We start from the raw sequence: 24,399 nt of genomic DNA, 5'->3' as shown, positions 1-24,399 counted from the left end.
AAAACTACTCTTGGAGTTCCCTGGTGCCTCAGCAGGTTAAGGATCCAGTGCTGTCACTAGCTAATGTGGTGCAGGTTTGATCCTGCCCCTGTGGAACTTCTGCATGCCACAGGGGCAGCCAATAAAGTACAATACAATAAAATAACAAAACAAAACAAAACACTCTTCTTTCTGAGAGGGATAGGTGGAAGACTTTTGATGCACGCAAGTTCCCTTACTCGATGGTTTCCCCAGTTGCTAAATGCCTTCCATGTGACCTTGAATGAGAAAGGGATAAACTGGAACAAGGCTCAAGACATCTTCTCTTTCCTCTTGTCAGCTGTAAAGCCAGAACAGAAACTATCTGATGGGTACCAGATATTCACTCAATCACATATATATCTCATCTAAAAATAAAAGTCAAATACACATTTCTTTGTTTTTTTCATATATTTACAATATAAATACTAATTTGTTTTCAAATACATATTCTTTTAACAATTTGCAAAAATTATCTAGCATGAGACAGTAATTTAATGTAAAGCCTCTGTAGTAGTGACTAAGGAAAAAATAGAGCTGTTCTGGGGATAAGGGATTCTAGAAGGAATATGAATCGCATGATGATCTGAACTTGCAAAGGGAGTGTGAAGCAGCCTAGTCCGCACTGCACTGCCAATACAGCATGTGAAAGGATTACTGTGTGAGACAGCAACCTAGATGGGGTATTGTAAAAACTAAACCTGGGAGATATAAAAAGTACACATGCTTGCATAGTGCGTTAATCTTAAAGAAGCTCAACATTTCATTCTCATTTTCAATAACTTAAATGAATAGCACTTAAAACCCATCACACAAAATTAAAAGACTTGTGCATATATTTCCAATTTCAACATTAATGTCAAAAATACATAGTATGATTTTACACAGGATTTGTGCTACATTAGAACACTAGAGACAAACATCACTTGAGTATTAAGGAAAACATTAAATATTAAATAACTGAGAAATAAAACGTGTAAACACTAACCTAACTGGTGGGGTAGGGGCTTTGCTATTGCAACATGTCCAATGAAGTGGTTTCAACAGTACAAAAAGGATTCGGACATGAGTGTTTCCAGTCTGCTTGGAATATGTGGATCTCATTCCAGAAATCCTTTAATAAAAACTGGTCCAGGATAACAGGAAAGGATCTACTCTCCTGCTCATTAATTTGATACACTCCTTTCTAGGCTAATTTTTACTTTCAAATTTGGGTACTGAGCAAATACTTTAAATTGTCACGCCTTATTAACATCTTGGTGAAAACTGAGGGTTTGTTGGCGATTCAGTGTACGATTTGAGTTCATATGCAGCACCACTATCAACTTCCATTGACTTTCTAGAGAACAGGAGCCGTACATCTCTATGGAGGTAGATCTTTCCAGATTTAGAACTCTGGAACCTAAACAAAGAAACAACAAAAGAATCCATCATTTCAGAGAATTAGTGTTTAAATCAAACAAACCTAAGTAATTAAATACTGGAAGCAGAAAGAATTACTCTTGCTACAATATTAATAGTTCCTCTTTAAAGTCTTATAATTGCCAAAGCACATACTGCTATTTAAGGACCTCTCCCCCACTATTCCCTAAACATTCCATACTCCTTCCCCTCCTACAATGACAGAAGTGCTTCTTTCCGTAAGTCTGGGTTTCACATACAATCTCACCCTACACCCCTCGCACCACAGCACATGCACCTTTCTCTACAGCATTCAGTTTTAGTTTACATCAGTCAATTATACCACTTTTGGGCACCTTTTAGCTAAACAGAATGACCAAACTCACACAACTTGCTCTCCTACAATTTTGAGTACATTAGAATGATTTCCACACTTGGAAAGTTAGCACAGAAAATTATCAAATTTTGAGGACAAGCACAGGATGAGAGAGGATTTGTTATCATCAGTAGTGGCTAGCTAACTAAAGCCTAATCATCATTAAAAATTAAGCAGAAAATTAGCAGTGAAATGAAAACGGTTTTCAAAGCTGTATATGGAACTGTTTCTATCCTCTGCTAATATCTGCATAATAAGGGAGGGGTGGAAGCTTTATCATATACACTTATCTGGCAGATAGTCAAACATACCCTTTAGGGCTAATTTCTCTAGTTTTCCCCTTGTGTAGCAGAAACACTCTGGGCTTGTAGATTTTATTCCTAAATTTGCTGAAAAATCTGGTGGTCAGTTGTATATATTAAAGCCCACCTCTGACATGTTCACTCATTCTCTCTGAAGTTTTTCTTTCTTTCTTTCTTCTTTTTTTCATTTTTCTTTTTTGCTTTTTAGGGCCACAATGGCAGCATATGGAAGTTCCCAGGCTAGGGGTCCAATTGGAGCTGCAGCTGCCAACCTACACCACAGCTATAGCAATGGCAGGATCCAAGCTGCATCTGCAGCCTATGCCACAGCTTGTGGTAACGCCAGATCCTTAACCTACTGAGTGAGGGCAGGGATCTAACCCACACCCTCATGGATACCAGTCAGGTACTTAACCCACTGAGCCACAACAGGAACTCCAATCCTTTGTTTCTTATTACTTTTTTATCATGTGGCCACTAGAAAATACAGAACTACATATATGGCTCATATTACAATTTTACTGGACAACGCTAGTTTAGAAAACTGTGTTTCACCGCCCCAAGATACATCATCTGTTTTGCTATAAAATATTTCACATTACACAGCTATAAATGAAAACTCCCCTAACTCAACAAATAATACTGACTGCAAAAAGATATGCTATGTGTTTTCTGCATCTTGGCATTTCACAAACACTGTCCAAGGTAAGTAAATTCCAAGGAGCACTAGTTAGAGTGACAGGTTTTTTGTCTGTTTTTGTCTTTTGGAGCCAAACCCACAGCATATGGAGGTTCCCAGGCTAGAGGTATAATCTGAGCTACAGCTGCTGGCCTATGCCACCAAGGATCTGAGCCACGTCTGCAACCTACATCACAGCAATGCCAGATCCTTAACCCACTTAGCAAGGCCAGGGATCAAACCCGCACCCTCATGATGAATACTAGTTGGATTCGTTAACCACTGAGCCTCGATGGGAACTCCTAGAGTGACAGTTGTTAAAAACTAAACTAAAAATTTGAGTTTTCTTCTAAAGTAATATATTTTCACATTCATTTGAAACATTACCTCAGATGTATGAGGTAGCGTAATAACCGTTCTTCTGTATGCCGGATATTCTCGTTATTAACACTTCTCTTCATCTCTTGTTTAACAGGTACAGAAAAAGTTCTTTGTCGGAGGAATGTCTGATGATTGGCTGGCATATCTCGTAGGTCATATATCACAACAAACATCTTCACCACAGTCTTATTAGGATTAAATAAGGTCTGAAGAAACAATATAGAAATTATTCTTTAAAAACAGTGATTTGTTGATTTGACTCAAAATGATTGTGTCAGTAATAAAATAGGCTTTTTAATAATAATTTAATCCTAGTGGATATAATTCAGTTTGGGGGAATAAAGTTGATAAAATTTCAAAAGTTTATGAAATTATATTCAATATTTTTAAAAAGTTCCAATTTAATTTGTTATCCACAGTAATATAATATCCTGTAACAAATCAAAATCTTTAGTTACAAATCTCATATTAATAATTGAAAATATATAACTTTCAATCTTGTTCCTATTTTAAGAAATAGTTCTACTAGATTAAGCAAAATGTACCTTCATTGGATTAAAACATTCCAGTTCAATTATTTTAAACATTAACTTCATTAAAATATATCCAATGTAAAATACTCAAAATAGAATTTTAGTTTTCCTCACATTTTAACAGTGAATAAATAGAATTTTTTTTTTAAATAGAAGCTTGGTAAAATTAGACTTTGGTGTTTGGGGTACATTGGGTAATTATAAAATTTAAAATATGTTCTCAAAAAAGAGACATTTTCCTTTTTGGAAATTTTTCCAAGTTTAGAAAATAAAGTTCATTGTTATTAGCTACAAAGTAGGCTAAGTAATAAATACTTCATGTTCTCACAGTTGGATTCATTCCAAAAGCTGCAGTGACACTAGATTTTTTTTTTATTATCATCAGTATCATAACCAAAATTAAATTCAACTGATACTTGGCCATTAATAACTGAAGGAGTATTATTTTTTAAAGTACTAATTTTTAAACAAAATTCCAAGCTGGTGATTTGACTTTAACCAAATTACCAACACATCAATAGGTAACTTGGTGCCCATGCTTTCAGAAGCTCATCCGTGGCACTGGACATCACTCACTGAATCAAAATGAGAAATATATCAATATTATGATCCAACTTTTGAAATCTAGTGAGTCTTAAGATTAAGGCTAAAACATTTAACAACTACAACAATTAGCAAGAGAGGAGTTCAAGCCATGTTTATACATAATTAAACTTATATAAGGAATGAAAGACATACCCAAATTTCAGATTTAAAATAGCCAGTAGAGTTGGCAGTCTTCAAACAAGGGTAAATGTGCTGCCTCTGGGTTTATGCCTCATTATTATGACAAATGACAGCTAGCTTTCCAGTGACTCACACTTTCACAAGAGCTACATAGCCAGAGGCAAGAGATCAGAAGATGATCACTCTTTTAGTTTAAGAAATCCATTCAACATAAAATCTTACTCAAAATGCAGTGATTTTTCCTCAATAAAATTTATACATGTATTGCAATATATATATATATATACACATAAATATTGCTTAGTACTACATTTCATTCCTATGTGATATGAAATAAACAAATGTACAGACTCTTTGCTGTACTAGAACAATGGTGTTGAGAAGAAGTGCTCTCTTAAAGCACTTATCACACTGAAGCCAAAGGATGTAAAAAGGCTTGCTGAATTAGATCAGATCCTGAGTATGAGGCACTCAGTTACACTTAAAAAAAATTCTGCTTTATTGAGGTACTGTTGGCAAATATCAGCTAGACTCATTGCAAGGAGCCAACACTGTAACAGACTTCTGGGCTTACAGGATTATTGTGAGTCTGACTTGTAGATGAATTCAGTCACAAACTGGCCTTGATGTAAAATTACTCTTTTGAGAACCCTAGACCCAGGATGAAGAAAAATTATTGCTCTAGGCTAGTAAAGTTTACCTGAGCCAAAACTAGATCAACACCTAGACCAAAAGGAAAGGTACGTTTTTCACCCTGACATCTGTCAGACTGGACTTCTGCTTTGTGTAACCGTCTCATTAAGTCAATTTTGGAAATGATTACACTAGGGATAATTGCTTCCCAAGTTTTCCTGCCAAAGCAATACTAATATTTGGGGGTCTCCTTTTATAAAGGTCAATCTCAAGCTAGTTTATTAAATAGAAGGCATGAGTAATGCTAAATTATAATTATATTAAAAATAGTACTATTTAAGTTAACTGTTATATACTACTTTTCTAAAGCATTCACCTTGATTAGCTTTATTAATGTTTTCCTTTTATGGAGGTCCCCAAATGGTCATTCCTGAGGCAGAGCAGGTAAACTCCAAACAAAGCTGCAGCCCCACTGTTACTTACCAAAGTTGTTGCAGCAGCAGTAGCAGGAGAAAGGGCTAAGTTCTATATGTATGTGAGAGAATGATTATTGCAATTGTAGGCTATAAAACACATACCACTTGTATTGTTCCTGAAGGAGGTACTCGATAACCCCTTTTACCAAGGGACTCTAAAGTAATCACACCCTTGAAATAAAAGAAGACAAATTGAGTACAAACTGATGCATATATTCATACACACAGACACACTAATAATTAAAACAAGAATAATAAATCATATAATTACTAATATTTCGGAATTGTATTTGTATGGAAAAACATTCACATTGACTCTAATAGAGGCACACTCTACAAATATGAAATAGTGAGGATCCCACCAGTAAGAAAAAAATTCACTGTTCTTCCTGGAGATGTTGCAATAAACAATACATAACATCAATGACCATACTGGTTGAAATTTCTATTAAGATATAAGATACAAAAGTGAGGAGTTCCTTAAAACTAAAAAGGAAATAAAGGAGATGACAGGATTATTCTCTTCTATCATGTAGGAGGAAAGAAATGAAAAAACAAAATAATTTATTATCTTTGGACATATAAAAAGTCAAGAATGAAGAATGATCCTGATTAGGTCTTGCTTAAAAATGAGGTCAGTTTTTCAGTTAGTAAGTTGAGTTGTTATATACATGTATGGATTTCTGACTAGACAACATTATCAGCATCACCTGTGAACTCGTTGGAAAGGCAGAATTCAAATCAAATCTATACTTTAACAAGATCCCCTAGATGTACCTTAAAGTTTGAGAGGTACTATTGTATTATACAAAGTAGTTTTCTGAGAAAGATGTACTAATCATTCCTGAGATTGAATGTGTGAGCATGACCAAATGACTACAGATGGTGACTATGATACTTAATTCATAGATTAATTTTTTTTTTTCTGTCTTTTGAGGGCCGCACCCGTGGTATATGGAGGTTCCCAGGCTAGGGGTCTAATCAGAGCTGTTGCCGATGGCCTATGTCATGGCCACAGCAATGCCAGTTCTGAGCCATGTGTGCGACCTACACCACAGCTCACGGCAACGCCATATCCTTAACCCACTGAGCGAGGCCAGGGATTGAACCCACGACCTCATGGTTCCTAGTCAGATTCATTTCCACTGCCACACGACAGGAACTCTGTTAATTTATAGATTACTTTAAGAAACAAATGCTGATTCATTTGTTTTAACTGGGTGAATAGTTTTCTTTTGAGTAGTTAAAATAACTTGCAAGCTCTACAATTCTTTTTTTTTTTTTCTTTTTAGGGCCACACCCACAACATATGGAGGTTTCCAGGCTAGTGGTCGAATTGAAGCTACAGCTGCTGGCCTATACCACAGCCACAGCAACAGCAACATGGGATCCAAGCCGCGTCTACAAACTATACCACAGCTCATGGATCCTTAACTCACTGAGTGAGGCCAGGGATGGAACCAGCATCCTTGTGGATTCTAGTTGGATTCGCTTCCACTGTGCTATGAAAGAAACTCCCCAAGCTCTACAATTCTTAGTCTGTCATTTTATTCCTTACCTGACAAAACTGTCAACCTTATGTAAAATTCAATATAAAACAGGACTATCTCATCAGGTAACATCTCTGTTGGGTTTGAAAGACAGACCAGGGGTAAGGGATGGGATGAGGGGTAAAGAGTAGCAGAAAAAAAGGTAAAATAGAGGGCCAGACTCCAATACATGAATACCTAATCTCGAAGTGAGCAGCACTTGAAAATCAGATTATTAAATTAACATATTAATAATAGGAAATGTTCATGGAAACAGGCACTGAAAAGACATATGGGGTTCTTAACAAATTTGATTTATAACATGGCATTTAAAGCATAAAAACAGTGTATCAACAAACTGCATCCCTAATCAAAGTAGCAATGAACCTTTAACAATTTCTCTCTTACAATCTTCACTACATGAAAAAAATGCTATGGTATATAATGCTCCTTTTCTTCCTAGTTCCATAAAGAAAAAGCAAAATATATCTAAATAATAGCTACCTTTGAAAAAAATCTTATTGAACTATAGCTGATTTACAATGCTGCATTAGTTTCAGGTGTACAGCAAAGTGATTCAGAGATACATACACATATGTGTGTGTACACATACACACACACACTCACATATACACTCTTTTTCATATTCTTTTCCATTATGTTTATCACAGGATACTGAATATAGTTCCCTGTGTAACAGCTGCTTTTCTAATCACATTGCTATGGGCAATACATTATTGTTCTTCCTTGCCATCTTCCTTCAGATACATACAGGAAAACTGAAGAGGCAAAAATATACTAACAAGCCTATACTTATTTCCTTTAATACATAAAATTCTAATAGTTTTTAAAAAATGGCAAGAGTAACTAAATCAATTTATAAATAAAAAAATGTAGATTAAAAAAAAAAACTCAAAGTTTAAGGCAACACTTTATTTTTGTCATTTTAGGGCCACACCCATGGCATATGGAAGTTCCCAGGCTAGGGGTCCAACTGGAGCTGCAGCTGCCAACCTACACCACAGCCATAGCAACACCATATCTGAGCCACAACTGCAGCTCATGGCAATGCCAGATCCTTTAACCCACAGAGCGAGGCCAGTGATAAAACCTGCAACCTTATGGAAACTATCCAGATTCTTAACCTGCTGAGCCACAAAGGGAACTCCCAGGGCAACACTTCACAACAATAATTTCTAAGCAACATAAGACCAGTATTGGCAGTGTCAAGTTACAAAATTTTTTTTTTGTCTTTTATCTATTTAGGGCCACACCCACAGCATATGGGGATTCCCAGGCTAGGCGTCAAATCGGAGATGCAGCTGCTGGCCTACACCACAGCCACCGCAACATAGGATCTGAGTCCGTGTCTGCTACCTACACCACAGCTCATGGTAATGGCAGATCTTTAACCCACTGAGTCAGGCCAGGGATAGAACCCACAACCTCATGGTTCCTAGTTGGATTCAGTTCTGGTGTACTCCACAGGAACTCCCCCCAATTTTTTTTTCCTGTAAAAATATTAGTTCTAGTTTATTAAAACATCCCACTCCCTCTCGATCCCCCTTGGCAACCACAAGTCTGTTCTCCAAGTCCATGATTTTCTTTTCAGTGGAAAGGTTAATATGTGTCATATATAAGATTCCAGATAAAAGTGATATCATAATTGAAAACAAAACTGCTTACCTATCAAAGCAAATTATCCCGAAAACTGCTCACCTAACAATTCAAATTATCCCATTAATTTTTTTTAAATTACTCAATGAATTTTATTACATTTATAGTTGTACAATGATCATCACATATCAATTATACATCATTTCTATCCCAAACCCCCATTGCATCCCCTGACTCCCAACCTATAACTCATTTGGAAAACTTAAGTTTTTCAAAGTCTTTGAGTTAGTACCTATTCTGCAAAGAAGTTCATTTGTCCTTTTTTTAGATTCTACATGTAAGTGATAGCATATGATATTGGTGTCTCACTGTATGACTGACTTCACATAGCATAATAATTTCTAGGTCCATCCATGTTGCTGCAAATGCCTTTATTTCTTCCCTTTTAATGACTGAGTAATATTCCATTGTGTATGTGTACCACATCTTCTTTATCCACTTCTCTATCAATGGGCATTTAGGTTGTTTCCATGTCTTGGCTACTGTACACAATGCTGCAATGAACACTGGAGTACATGCATCTTTTTGAATCATGGTTTTCTCTGGATAAGTGCCCAGGAGTGGGATGGCTGGATCAAATGGTAATTCTATCTTTATTTTTCTGAGGAATGCTGTTTTCCACAGTGGTTGAACCAATTTACATTCCCACCAACAGTGTAATAGGGTTCCCTTTTCCCAACACCCTCTCCAGCACTTACTGCTTGTGGACGTTTTGATGATGGCCATTCTGGCCAGTGTAAAATGGTACCTCATAGTGGTTTTGATTTGCATTTCTCTAATAACGAGTGATACTGAACATCTTTTCGTGTGTTTTTTGGCCACTGGTATGTCTTCTTTGGAGAATGGTCTGTTTAGATCTTCTGCCCATTTATTGGTGAGGTTGTTTGTTTTTTTGGTATTGAGTTGCAGAAGGTGTTCATAAATTTTGGAGATTATTCCCTTGTTAGTCGTTTCATTTGCAAAGATTTTCTCCCATTGTGGGTTGTCTTTTTGGTTTGTTTAGAGTTTCCTTTGCTGTGCAGAAACTTTTAAGTTTGATTAGGTCACATTTGTTTATTTTTGTTTTTATTGTCATTACTTCGGGAAGTGGATCTGAGAAGATATTGCTGTAGTTAAGGTCAGAGAGTGTTTGACTATGTTTTCCTCTAAGAGTTTTATAGCATCTGGTCTTATATTTAGGTCTTTAATCCATTTTGAGTTTGTTTTTGTGTATGGTGTTAGGAAGTGTTCCAATTTCATTCTTTTTCATGTGACTGTCCAGCTTTTCTGGCACCACTTATTGAAGAGGCTGTCTTTTCTTTGTACATTCTTGCCTCTGTTGTCATAGATTAGTTGGCTGTAGGTGCGTGGGTTCAGTTCTGGGCTTTCTATCCTGTTCCACTGATCTATATTTTCTTTCTTTCTGCCAGTACCATATGGTTTTGATGACTATAGCTTTGTAGTATAGTCTGAAGCCAGGGAGCCTGATTCTTCCAGCTCCATTTTTCTTCCTCAGGATGGCTTTGGCTATTCTGGGTCTTTTATGCTTCCAAACAAACTTTAAAATATTTTGTTCGAGTTCTGTGAAAATGTCCTTGGTAATTTAACAGGGACTGCATGGAATCTGTAGATTGCCTTAGGTAGTATAGTCATTTTGGTAATATTGACTCTTCCAGTCCAAGAGCATGGCATGTCTTGCCATCTGTTTGTGTCATCTTTCTTTCATCAGCATCTTATAGTTTTCAGAGTATAGGACTTTTGTCTCTTTAGGTAGGTTTATTCCTAGGGATTTTATTCTTTTGGATGTGATGGTAAACGGGATTGTTTCCCTAATTTGTCTTTCTGCTCTTTGTTAGTATATAGAAATGCTGTCAATTTCTGTGCATTAATTTTGTATCCTGTGACTTGGCCGAATTCATGGATGAACTCTTTAACAGTTTTCTGGTAGTCTTTAGGATTCTCTAGGTAGAGTATCACATCATCTGCAAACAGTGATAGCTTTACTTCTTCCTTTCCAATTTGGATTCCTTTTATTTCTTTTTTTTTTGTCTTTTGTCTTTTTGTCTTTTGTTGTTGCTATCTCTTGGGCCGCTCCCGCGGCATATGGAGGTTCCCAGGCTAGGGGTTGAATCGGAGCTGTAGCCACCGGCCTACGCCAGAGCCACAGCAACGCAGGATCCGAGCCGCGTCTGCAACCTACACCACAGCTCACGGCAACGCCGGATCCTTAACCCACTGAGCAAGGGCAGGGACTGAACCCGCAACCTCATGGTTCCTAGTCGGATTCGTTAACCACTGCGCCACGACGGGAACTCCCCCTTTTATTTCTTTTACTTCTCTGAATGCTGTGGCTAGGACTTCCAAAACTATGTTGAATAGTGGTGGCAAGAGCAGACATCCTTGTCTTGTTCCTGATCTTAGTGGGAATTCTTTCAGCTTTTCACCACTGAGAATGATGTTAGCTGTGGGTTTGTCATAGATGGCCTTTATTATGTTGAGGTAGATTCCCTCTATGCCCACTTTCTGAAGAGTTTTTATCAGAAATGGGTGTTGGATTTTGTCAAAGGCTTTTTCTGCATCTATTGAGAGGATCATATGGTTTTTGTTCTTCAGTTTGTTAATGTGGTGTATCACATTGATTGATTTGTGGATATTGAAGAATCCTTGCATCCCTGGGATAAATCCCACTTGATCATGATGTACAATCCTTTTAATGTATTGTTGGATTCGGTTTGCTAGTATTTTGTTGAGGATTTCTGCATTGATGTTCATCAGTGAAATTGGACTATAGTTTTCTTTCTTTTTTGTGGAGTCTTTGTCTGGTTTTGGTATCAGGGCGATGGTGGCCTCACAGAATGAGTTTGGGAGTGTTCCTTCCTCTGCAATTTTTTGGAATAGTTTCAGAAGGATAGGTATTAGCTCTTCTCTAAATGTGTGATAGAATTTGCCTGTGAAGCCATCTGGTCCTGGACTTTGGTTTGTTGGAAGTTTTTAAATCACAGTTTCAATTTCAGTACTTGTGATTGGTCTGTTCATCTTTTCTATTTTGTCTTGGTTTAATCTCATAAGAGCGTACTTTTCTAATAATTTGTCAATTTCCTCTAGTTTTTTCCATTTTATTGGCATACAGTTGCATGTAGTAGTCTCTTATGATCCTTTGTATTTCTGAGATGTCCGTTGTTACTTCTCCTTTTTCATTTCTAATTTTATTGATTTGAGCCCTCTCTCTTTTTTTTCTTGATAAGTCTGGCTAAGGGTATATCAATTTTGTTGGTCTTTTCAAAGAACCAGTTTTTAGTTTCATTGATCTTTTCTATGGTTTTCTTCATTTGCATTTCATTTATTTCTGCTCTGACCTTCTTTTTTCTTTTTTCTTTTTAGGGCCACAACCAGGGCATATGGAGGTTCCCAGGATAGGGATCAAATTGGAGCTACAGCTGCTGGCCTACACCAGAGCCACAGCAACACTGGATCCGAGCCACGTCTGCAACCTACACCACAGCTCACGGCAACACCAGATCCTTATCCCACTGATCAAGGCCAGGGATCGAACCCACAACCTCATGGTTCCTAGTTGGATTCGTTTCCACTGTGCTACAACAGGAACTCCTCTGCTCTGATCTTTATTTCTTTCCTTCTGCTAACTTTGGTTCTTGTCTGTTCTTCACTTTCTAGATGCTTTACATGTAAAGTTAGGTTGTTTATTTGAGCTTTTTCATTTTTCCTGAGATATGCTTGTATTGCTATAAACTTCCCTCTTAGAACTGCTTTTGCTGCATCCCCTAGGTTTTTGAGTGTTGTATCTGTGTTGTTATTTGCCTCTAGGTATTTTTAAAATTCCTCTTGATTTCTTCAGTGATCCATTGGTTGTTTAGTAGCATATTGTTTTTCTCCATGTGTTTGTACTTTTTTGGCCCTTTTTTTCTTGTAGTTGATTTCTTTCTTTTTTTTTGTTTTTTGTTTTTTTGTCTTTTTGCCATTTCATGGGCCGCTCCCATGGCATGTGGAGGTTCCCAGGCTAGGGGTCGAATCGGAGCTGTAGCTGCCAGCCTACCCCAGAGCCACAGCAACACAGGATCCAAGCCGCGTCTGCAACCTATGCCACAGCTCAAGGCAACGCCGGATCGTTAACCCACTGAGCAAGGCCAGGGATCGAATCCGCAACCTCATGGTTCCTAGTCGGATTCGTTAACCACTGCGCCAAAATGGGAACTCCATCTTGTAGTATATTTCTAGTCTTATAGTATTGAGGTCGGAAAAGATGCTTGATATGATTTTAATCTTCTTAAAGTTACCAATGCTTGATTTGTGGCCCAGGATGTGATCTATCCTAGAGAATGTTCTATGTGCACTTGAGAAGAATGTGTATGTTGCTTTTGGATGGAATGTCCTATAAATATCTATTAAGTCCATCTGGTCTAGTGCATCATTTAGGGCCTATGTTTCCTTGTTAATTTTCTGTCTGGATGATCTGTCCACTGCTGTGAGTGGGGTGTTATTAAAGTTGATTTCTGTGTTATTGTCTATTTCTCCTTTTAAGGTTGTTAGCATTTGCCTTATATATTGGGATGACCCTATGTTGGGTGCATATATATTTACAATTGTTCTATCTTCTTCTTGGATTGATCTTTTGATAATTATGTAATGTCCTTACTTGTCTCTTAAAATATTCTTTATTTTGGGAGTTCCCATCGTGGCTCAGTGGTTAACGAATCCGACTAATAACCATGAGGTTGTGGTTCGATCCCTGGCCTTGCTCATTGGGTTAAGGATCCAGCATTGCTGTGAGCTGTGGTGTAGGTTGCAGACGCGGCTTGGATCCTGCGTTGCTGTGGCTCTGGTGTAGGCCAACAGCTATGGCTCCAATTTGACCCCTAGCGTGGGAACCTCCAATATGCCATGGGAGCAGCCCAAGAAATGGCAAAAAGACCAAAAAAAAAAATTATTTATTTTAAGGTCTATTTTGTGTGATATGTGTATTGCTTTTGATTCCTGTTTGTTTTGATTCTTGTTTCCTATTTTGATTCCTAATTTCTGTTTCTTTTGATTCCTGTTTGCATAGAATATTTTCTTCCATCCTCTCACTTTCGATTTGTGTGTGTCCCTAAAAGTGAAGCAGGTCTCTTGAAGACAGCATATACATGGATCTTGTTTTTTGTTTCCATTCAGCCAGTCTGTGTCTTTTGGTTGGGGTATTTAATCCATTTACATTTATGGTAATTATTGACATGTATGTTCTTATTGCCATTTTATTAACTGTTTTGGGTTTGTTTTTGTTGCTCTTTTTTCTTACCTTCTTCTCTTGTTCTCTCCTCTTCTGGTTTGATGACTATCTTTAGTGTTGTATTTCAGTTGATTTTTCTTATTTGTTTGTGTATCAGTCGCAGATTTTTAGTTTGCAGTTACTCTGAAGTTTTGATATAGGAGTCTATATATACGTATGAGATTGTTTTAAGTTGTTGGTCTCTTAATTGCAAGTGCATCTCCAGTGTCTTGCATTTGTACCCTCCTCTTCTCATGATTCCTGATTTTGGTGGCCTATTTGTGTGTGGATGATTTCCTACCTTTACTGTATATATACCTTTACTGGTGAGCCTTGTCATTTGTGGTATTCTTGTTTCCAGTTTCTGCCTTTTCTTTTCTGCCTAGAGAAGTTCTTTTAGTATTTGCTGTAGAGCTGGTTTAGTGTTGCTGAATTCTGTTAGCTTTTGCTTATCTGTGAAGCTTTTGATTTCTCCTTCAAATCTGATTGAGAGGCTTGCTGGGTGAAGGAATCTTGGTTGGAGGTTTTTTCCTTTCATCCTGTTAAGTATATCATGCCACTCCCTTCTGACCTGCAGAGTTTCTGCTGAAAATTTTGCTAATAACCTTATCGGGGTTCCCTTGTATATAATTTGTTTCTCTTCCCTAGCTGTTATCAATATTTTCTCTTTGTTTTTAATTTTGGTCAGTTTGATTAATACATGTCTCAGGATGTTCGTCCCTGGGTTTATTTTATATGGTACTCACTGTGCTTCCTGGATTTGAGTGAGTGGTTCCCTTCCCATGTTAGAGAAGTTTTCGGCTATTATCTCTTTGAATATTTTTTCTGTCCCCTTCTCTCTCTTTTCTCCTTCTGACACCCCTATAGTATGGATGTAGGTGCATTTAACACTGTCTCAGAGTTCTCTGAGACTGTCTTCTTTCTTTTCAATTTTTTTTCTCTTTTCTGTTTCGCATCCATGATTTCACTAGTCTGTCCTCCACCTCGCTCATTTGTTCTTCTGCCTCCTGTATTCTGCTATTGGTTGCTTCTTTTTTTTTTTTTTTTTTTTGTCTTTTTTGTCTTTTTTTTTTGTTGTTGTTGTTATTGTTGCTATTTCTTGGGCCGCTCCCGCGGCATATGGAGGTTCCCAGGCTAGGGATTGAATGTGAGCTACAGCTGCTGGCCTATGCCAGAGCCACAGCAACGCGGGATCCGAGCCGCGTCTGCAACCTACACCACAGCTCACAGCAACACCGGATCGTTAACCCACTGAGCAAGGGCAGGGACCGAACCCGCAACCTCATGGTTCCTAGTCGGATTCGTTAACCACTGCGCCACGACGGGAACTCCTGCTATTGGTTGCTTCTAATGAAGTTTTTATTTCAGTTATTGTACTTTGCATCTCTGCTTGCTTGAGTTTTAAATCTTGTATTTCTTTGCTCAATGTTTGCTGTAAATTATCTATCTTTGCCTCCGGTTTATTTTCAGTGTCTTGCATCATCTTCAGCATCATTAGTTTGAAGTCTTTTTCCTGGAGGCTGATAATCTCTAGATAACTTAGCTGTATTTCTGTGGTTTTTCTTTCTCCCTTATCTAAGTTATAGTTCTCTGTCTTTTCATTTTTATAGGGTTTTGGTATGGTATCCTTTTTGCAGACAATATAGTTGCACCCTCTCTTACCTCTGGTGTCTGGCCCCCTTGTGGCTGAGGTTGGTAGGAAAGCTTGCTATAAGCTTCCTGATGGGAGGGACTGGTGCCTGGCCACTGGTAAGTGGGGCTGATTCCTATCCCTCTGGTGGGTGGGGCTTTGGGTCTGGGTGAGATTAGAGGTGGCTGTGTGCCTGGGGGTTCTTTAGGTAGCCTGTTTACTGATAGGTGGGGCTGTGATCCCATCAGGTTTATTGTTTGGCCTGGGGCTTCTCAGTGCTGATGGGTGGGGCCAGGTTTTCCCACAATGGCCACCTCTAGAGGAACATACACTGACAAGTATTCCCAAGACCTTTGCCTACAATGTCTTTCCCCCACAATGAGTCACAGTCACCCAGTGTTTTCCCAGGAGATCCTCCAAGAATTGCAGTCAGTTCCAATCCAAATTCCTATGGAAGGCCCCACTGGCCTTCAATGCCAGATGCTTCGGGGGCTCTTTCTCCCAATGGCAGATCCCCAGGCATGGGCACCCGATGTGGAGCTCAGGTCTCTCACTCCTATAGGTGAGTCCCTGTGACACAGTCACTTTTCAGTCTGTGGGCTGCCCACCCGGCAGGTATGGGGTTGGCTACATGGTGTAATTGCCCCTCCTACCTCTTGATGTGGCTTCCTCTATGTCTTCTGGAGCAGGATCTTTTTGAAAGTTTCCAGTCCATTTGGCTGAAGGCTGTTCAGCATTTGGTTGTAATTTTGTTTTTTTTATGAGAGAAGGTGAGCTCCCTCCAGTTCTTCTATTCTTGGCCATCTTAATTCCATCTCCAGATGACTGGTTTATTATGGACAGATATTAAAAGGATTTGAACCAAGAGCCAGATGAAAAGATACACAAGGCAAGGTCCTGAACAAAGGAACTTCTGTCAGGGTTTTGGAGTCTGGAACCCAGGACAGTGGCACATGGAGGCATTCTGCTTCACCCACCTGGAAGCTCTATAAAACCCTTTCCTTTGGAATTTTATGAAGGCTTCATGACACAGGTATAGTTGATTAAATCCTAGGCATTGGCAAGTCCTGAATTTTTTAATTAAAAAAATTTTTTGTTTTCAGCTATGTTTGTGGCATGTGGAAGTTCCTGGGCCAGTGACTGAACTCTCGCCAAAGCTCTAACCAGAGCCATAGCAATGACAATGCCGGATCCTTAACCCACTGAGCCACAAGGGAATGCTCAAGTTAGGAATTTTAAAAAGAGGTTGGGAATGTATTTAGAGTTTTATTAGTATTAATGAACTTATTGTTATTTTAATAATTTCATCATTTTAATTGGTTGGCATATTAATATTTCCACTGAGAAAGTTATTATATTTAACATAAAGAAAAACACATTTCCTTCTGGTATTTTAGGATGGAATAGGAGGATTAAGATGAACTAAATCTGGCCAAACTCTTATACAAAAACTTCTCAAATATGCATATAGCTAAGTAAAACTGAAGGAGGTATATCTTTTTTTTTTTGGCTGCACTTGTGACATGCCTAAGTTCTGGGGCCAGGGATTGAACCTCCACCATGGCTGTGATCCAAGCTACAGCAGCAACACCACCACCAGATTCTTTAACACATTGCACCACCAAGGGGATTCTGAAAGAGGTTCATCTTAATTTGATCAATTATACACAGGAGAAAATATACGGTGTTGTTAATATGATCATAATACAAGACATACCATGAATTTGCCACCAGCAAATTTGCTTTCGACCTTTTTGCCTGGTTCCACCATGCGACAGTTTCCAAACTGTGAAATGCCGTCATATTACATAACATTTGGACAACATTTTTACCTTTGACATCTGATTGGATAGAGCTATTATATGGCTTTGAGCTAATCTTATAGGAATTATTTAATGAAAAGCCCTGTACTATCTCTGTACCATAAAAACAGAATTCTCTGTGCTAAAATTTTACATTTGTGTGTCATTTGTAAAATTTGTTTTGAGAGATCCAAAGTTATTAGAATAACATATGGGAGTTTGGTGTGTCTCAGCTCCAGTGGTGTGTATTATCAAAATATCAAGTCCTTTCTTTTTATCCGGGGGGGGGGGGTGTCACATGCCTATGGAAGTTCCCGGGCCAAGGATTGAACTCATGCCACAGCAGTGTCCTGGGCTGTTACAGTGACAATGCTGGATCCTTACCCCACTGCACCACAAGGGAACTCCATTCAGTCCTTTGAAAATAGACAAAACTACCAAAATATAAGTAAGATTCCCTAAAAAACAAGATTAATTTTATTAATTTACAGTAGGAAAGATATATGGTCTAAAATTTGTACTGGGTCATCTGCAAAGGGAATCCATTCCTAATGAGTAAAAATAAATTACATATTTTTTATGCATGGAAAATTTATTAAAGAATGTTAGAAAAAAGTAAGTAAGATAATCTTAAGGGGTTGATGACCTGATTTAAACTCCTCAGTTTTTATTCAAAATCTGTGACCATTTGTGTGTATGTTCTGGAGACAGAGTGGTAAATCCTTTATTTCTTAATCCTTCATTTTTTAGATTCACCGAACCTTAAGGATTAATGTTATTTGCTATTTTAAATCATAGTTCAAATTACCTCTTGTGGAGTTCCTATGTGGCTTAGCAGAAACAAATCTGACTAGCATCCATGAGGATTCAGGTTTGATCCCTGGCCTCACTCAGTGGGTTAAGGATCCAGCATTGCCATGAGCTGTGGTGTAGGCCAACAGCTACAGCTACTGATTCGACCCCTAGCCTGAGAAACTCCATATGCTGCGGGTATGGCCCTAAAAAGAAAAAAAAAAGAAAAAAAAAATTACCTCTTGCTCATGAATTTCATTCAAACATATTTTTTGAGCTGACTTTCAACCAATTCACTTTTATCTTATTTCTAACTTATCTTACTGGTCATCAGGGACTCTGGTATACCAATGACAGGTTACATTATTTTAGACCTTATCTTCCCATTCTCTGTGTCAACAGAATGTGTGAAACTGATGAGAATTCTTGATGTCCTAGTAAAGCAAAATGTGCATTTTCATAGCTATATTCTAATATTGTAAGCATTCTAGTATGATACACATTTTTTTCTGACAATGAGCTTATCTCAATGATATTTTCCATTTTATTAATTATCCAAAATATCAGTTATTTTTTTCAAAATTATTCTGAATCAAAAAGTCTACAAATAATAACTCACACAACAGGAAAAAAACAAACAACCCAATTGGAAAATGGGCAAAAGACTTAAATATACATTTCTCCAAAGAAGTACAAATGGCCAATAGGCACAAGAAAAAATGTTTACCATCATTAATTATTAGAGAAATGCAAATCAGAAGTATAATTAGGTATCGCCTCACATCAGTCAGAATGGCCATTATTAAAAAGTCTACAAATAAAAAATGCCAGAGAGGATGTGGAGGAAAGGAAACCCTCCTACACTGCTAGTGGGAATGTAACTTGGTGCAACAACAATGGAGAATAGTATGGATATTCCTTAAAAACTTAAATTTGGAACTGCCATATGATCTAGCAATCCCACCCACTCTGGGCAATATATGTGGAGAAAACCATAATCTGAAAAGATACATGCATCCCAGTGTTCACTGTAGCACCATTTCCAATAGCCAAGACATGGAAGCGACCTAAATGTCCATCAACAGAGGAATGGACGAAGAAGATGTGGTACATGTATACAATGGTTATAACCATAAAAAGGGAAATAACCCCATTTGGAGCAACATGGATGGACCTAGAAATTATCATACTAAGTGAAGTAAGTCAGATAAAGAAAGACAAATATCATATAATATCACTTATATGTGGGATCTAACTTTTTAAAATGATACAAAAGAACTTATTTATAAAACAGAAACAAACTCACAGATTTCAAAATCAAACTTATGGTTACCAAAGGGGAGACTGTGCGGCAAGAGAGAGGGATAAATTGGGAGGATAGGATTAAAACATACAAACTACTATATATAAAATAGATAACTAAAAGGGACCTACTGTATAGCACAGGGAGGTTTAGTCAATGTTCTGTAACAACCTATATGTAAAAAAAGAATGAATATACGTATATGTGTAACTGATTCACTTTGCTGTATATCTGAAACTAATACAATGCTGTACATCAACTATATTCCAGTAAAATTAAAAAAAAAAAAGAAAGAAAGAAACTAGGGCAAAGTAACTTGTAGTTTTACCATCCAGAGAAAAATGATGTTAACAATCTTGTACATTTTTTCTCTCTCTCTTCCTTATAAATTCATATATATAGCCATACCTATATCTGTACACATATTACCACAATATGTCATATTTAGGTATAATTTCAATAAGTAAAAATATTTGTTGCTTTGTTCCCTTGGCAATAAATATTTTTCTATATTCTGGAGGCACTAAAAATTTTTTACTGGAAAGCGGTAAATGAATGCCAAATGGTACATATGATAACTGGGCAGATTTATAAGAATTGAGTCTCTTTTTTATAATAACCATTGTTATTCATCTTATGATTATGACTCACAAATGTAAATATTATTGAGAAAACCGAATAAATGATTACACGCTACTATACTTTTGCTTTCAAAGTATGAAACACTGATGCTTGACTAAAATTTTCACTTTTTTTTCCTGTTTAGGGTCGCACCCATGGCATATGGAGGTTCCCAGGCTAGGGGATGAATCAGAGCTACAGCTGCCAGTCTACACCAAAGCCACAGCAATGTGGGATCTGAGCCGCATCTGCGACCTACACCACAGCTCATGGCAACACCGGATTCTTAACCCACTGAATGAGGCCAGGGATCAAACCCATATCCTCATGGATACTAGTTGGGTTCATTAACCACTGATCCATGACAGGAACTCCAAATTTTCACTCTTAGAATAAAGTAAGTCTAAATAACCTTCCTTGAACAAATTAGGCCAATAATGAGTGGTCTATATTTAGGTCCCTAAAAAACTATAACTACTCTGTTGTTTCTCAGTTACACAGAATTCATGCAGCACTGGTGGTATAGTGGTGAGCATAGCTGCCTTCCAATTATGTAGAATTCCCTTTTCATAGCTATTATAAATAACAACAATAACAAAAAAATGTTACTAATGCCCTTGAAAACCTAGACAGTAGGAAAGGGATATCAGAAAAGGATTGGGCAGGTGATAAGCTAGGAAATTCAAGTAGCAAGACCTGAGCTGTACATTTCTATGCTTACTGCAATTTGTATTTCTCAAAGTAAGAAGTAACATAAAAACCCAGATCTGACTCCATATCTGATGGCATCACTGCAAACTTCTTCCAACTTGCACTGCTAGCCCTTGACTTTCAGAAAAGGGCTGATGGTAATCATATACCAGAACTTGGTGTCATTTTTGCAGCTGTAGGCTTAATTTACCCTCAAATCCACTGAAATAAAAAGTGGAAAATGTAAAATTATAGGATCTTAAGGCTCAAAACTGTGCTGTTATTCCCCTTTGCTATTTTACTCTCTACTAAAACATTAGCATGGAGTCAGAAATAGTGAGTATTCTAAAGAAACCTAGGATTGGAAAAAGAATGGTCCAAAGATAAGCCAAACAGGAGAAAGGGGGTGAAAGGGCCTCACAGATGCCTTAGATCACCATATCTTTACTTGAACTCTACTGAGAGGACGACCACAGTGAAGGCAACACAGGTACACTAGAGTATATACTAAGCACTTGAGAACTGTGTCAACTCAGCAAGATATGGAATTACAGTGTCACTAACCAAACTTTTATCATTTTTTTAAATTACACAAAACAAGTAAATTCTCAAAATCTTCTTCAAATGAGATAGGGGACGTGTGTCATTACAGCTTTCTCAGAAAAAGTTGTGAGGTGATCTTTTGCTATTTTAGTCTCTTAATCAGCCTTCAATTCTCTTAGGAAATGCTTTGTGTTTTCAATCATTGCACCAGAGCAGTACTAAATCTCTTTAAAAGTGAAGGCATTTGTCATTTAGTTGGTTGATTTCAGCAGAAAAAGACAATTTAAAAATACTTGCCATATAAGGAGAGGGAGCATTATCATCAGAAACACTGTAGAATGACACTTCAACTGGAAGAGTCAAATGAGTGGGGCAGAAAACACCACTTGCCCCTACCTCGGCAGTAAAACCATCAACAATGCCGAGAGGATCTAAACGATAGTTCAAGACAGATTCCTGGAAGACAAAATAAAAGAATTTTTAAGAAATAAAATTTGAAAGAGAACATAATTCTTCCTATTTAAAGAAATATATTACTGTGCTTTCTGGACTAGAAAAGTGGTTGTGCCCTTGCCATGCTCTCACATTCTGAATGTTCATTTGACCTGAAATTAACCCCCTCCCACCTCAATCATCTATCACCCTAAAAAATTTGGCCTCCTCACTATAAACACTGACAGTAAACTATCCTTGAACTTCACCATTACTTAGGCCTAATTGCTTAATTTGTTTTTCTTTCTTTTTCTTCTTCTTCTTCTTCCTTTTTTTTTTTTTTAGGGCTGCACCTGTGGCAAATGGAAGTTCTCAGGCTAGGGATCAAATTGCAGCTACAGCCTTTGCCACAGCCACAGCAACATGGGATCCAAGCCATGTCTACAACCTACACCACAGGTCATGGCATGGTGGATCCTTAATCCACTGAGTAAGGCCAGGGATCAAACCTGAAACCTCTTGGATATTAGCTGGATTCATTAACCCCAAGCCACAACAGGAACTGCTAATTTGCCATTCTTATCTCTGTAAAGAAAAATATGCTTGACCAAAGCAATAATTTTCTTTCTTTTTTTTTTTTTTTTTTTTTTTTTTTTTTGTCTTTTTGCTGTTTCTTGGGCCGCTCCCGCGGCATATGGAGGTTCCCAGGCTAGGGGTCCAATCGGAGCTGTAGTCTCCAGCCTTACGCCAGAGCCACAGCAACGTGGGATCCGAGCTGCGTCTGCAACCTACACCACAGCTCACAGCAACGCCGGATCGTTAACCCACTGAGCAAGGGCAGGGACCGAACCCGCAACCTCATGGTTCCTAGTCGGATTCGTTAACCACTGCGCCACGACGGGAACTCCTTATTTCTTACAGAGTATATTCCTGGTGCTAGCCACAGAGAAGCAGTTGAAAACTTGTTAACATGACATCTAAAGAAATTCCATCAAAAGAGAATGCCAAGTACTTACAAAACAGAGGGCCCCAAATAAGTTGAAACCAAACAGGCCCACACCAAGACATATTATAATAAAAATGGTAAAAGTTAAAGAGAAGATTCTAAAGGCAGCAAGAGAAAGGCAAAGTGTTAATTATAAGGGAATCCCAATGAGGCTATCAGCTGATTTCTCTAAAATAACACTATAGGCCAGAAGGGAGTCGGCAAGATATATTTAAACTGCTGAAAAGAAAAAATCTGCAACCTAGAATATTCTATCCAGCAAGAATATCATTTAAAATAGAAGGGGAAAGAAAGAATTTCTCCAACAAACAAAAGCTGAAAGAGTACAGCAATACAAAACCCATTCTAAAAGAAATACTGAAAGGGCTTCTCGAAGGTTAAAAAAAAAAAAAAAAAAAAAAAGGAAGAACTAGGATGGAGGAAATCACAGTTGGAAAGCAGTCATTTAAATAAGCCAGCATACAGATCCAAACATGAAGATGTTAATTAAAAAAAAAAAAAAAGACATCAAAATCACGCAATGTGGGTAAGGGAAATAAGAAAAAATAGATGCTTTTTTTTTATCTTAATGATGTGTTTGAGCCTATGTGAATATCAGGCTAAAGTAAGCAGATATAGGAAGGTATGAATATACTTAGAAAACAGGACAACCACAAATAAAAACTGAACATTACATTCACAAAAACTGAAAAGAAAAATACTCAAGTATAAAATAAGTGGAAACCATCCAACCAAAAAAAGAAAAGAGAAACATAAGTCAACTGGAAAACAAGGCTTAAAATGGCAATAAATAAATATCTATCAATAATCACCTTAAATGTCAATGGACTGAATGCTCCAATCCAAAGACAGAGTGGCAGATTGGATAAAAAAGCAAAAACCTTCAATCTGCTGCCTACAAGAAACTCACCTTAGATCAAAGGATACATATAGATTGAAAGTGAGGGGATGGGAAAAGATATTTCCTGCCAATGGACCAGACAGGAAAGCAGGAGTAGCAATACTCATATCAGACAAAAAAGATGTTAAAATGAAGGCCATAAAGAAAGACAAAGAAGGACACTATTTCATGGTTAAAGGATCCATTCAAGAAGAGGATATTACAAAAGTCAATATCTATGCCCCTAATATAGGAGCACCCAGATACCGGCAACAAATACTAACAGACATAAAAGGAGAAATTGATGGGAACACAATCATAGTAGGAGACTTATATACCCCACTGACATCAATGGACAGATCCTCTAGACAGAAAATTAATAAAGCAACAGAGATTCTAAAGGAAACAACAGAAAAGTTGGACTTAATCGACATTTTCAGGACATTACAACCAAAAAAATCAGAATACACATTCTTCTCAAGTGCACATGGAACATTCTCAAGAATTGATTACATATTGGGGCACAAAGCTAACCTCAACAAATTTAAGAGTATAGAAATTATCTCAAGTGGAGTTCCCATTGTGGCTCAGTGGTTAACAAATCTGACGAGGAACCACGAGGTTGCGGGTTCAATCCCTGGCCTTGCTCAGTGGGTTAAGGATCCGGTGTTGCTGGGAGCTGTGGTGTAGGTTACAGAAGTGGCTCGGATCCCATGTTGCTGTGGCT

The 24,399-nt window shown here is 37.7% G+C and overlaps 1 protein-coding gene across 24 annotated transcripts in view; it reads right to left on the bottom strand.

The window, feature by feature from the left end:
• Positions 1-410: 410 nt before the first annotated feature.
• ATOSA (atos homolog A) overlaps positions 411-24,399 on the bottom strand; it is a 103,492-nt gene continuing 79,503 nt past the window's right edge. For 9 of the 24 annotated variants that reach the window (XR_014811193.1, XR_002344859.2, XR_014811190.1 and 6 more), the window contains 4 exons: positions 21,652-21,810; positions 5,628-5,696; positions 3,164-3,363; positions 411-1,420 (listed from right to left, as the gene is read on the bottom strand). Coding sequence is in view for 6 of the 24 variants with exons in the window: in XM_005659593.4 (XP_005659650.2) it covers positions 1,267-1,420; positions 3,164-3,363; positions 5,628-5,696; positions 21,652-21,810 (582 nt within the window). In the remaining 18 variants the exon portion in view is untranslated. Of the gene's footprint in view, positions 1,421-3,163; positions 3,364-4,428; positions 5,697-21,651; positions 21,811-24,399 lie in introns of all 24 variants that reach the window. The other 15 variants (XR_002344858.2, XR_014811181.1, XR_014811199.1 and 12 more) reach the window with 3 other exon arrangements.

Source organism: Sus scrofa, chromosome 1 (genome assembly GCF_054392235.1).
Source record: "Sus scrofa isolate SSC_HxYL_T2T_F1_AM1 chromosome 1, Sscrofa_HxYL_maternal_Yorkshire_Landrace_v2.0, whole genome shotgun sequence".
NCBI classification, from domain to species: Eukaryota; Metazoa; Chordata; class Mammalia; order Artiodactyla; family Suidae; genus Sus; species Sus scrofa.
This window is presented reverse-complemented; position numbering and strand designations above follow the sequence as displayed.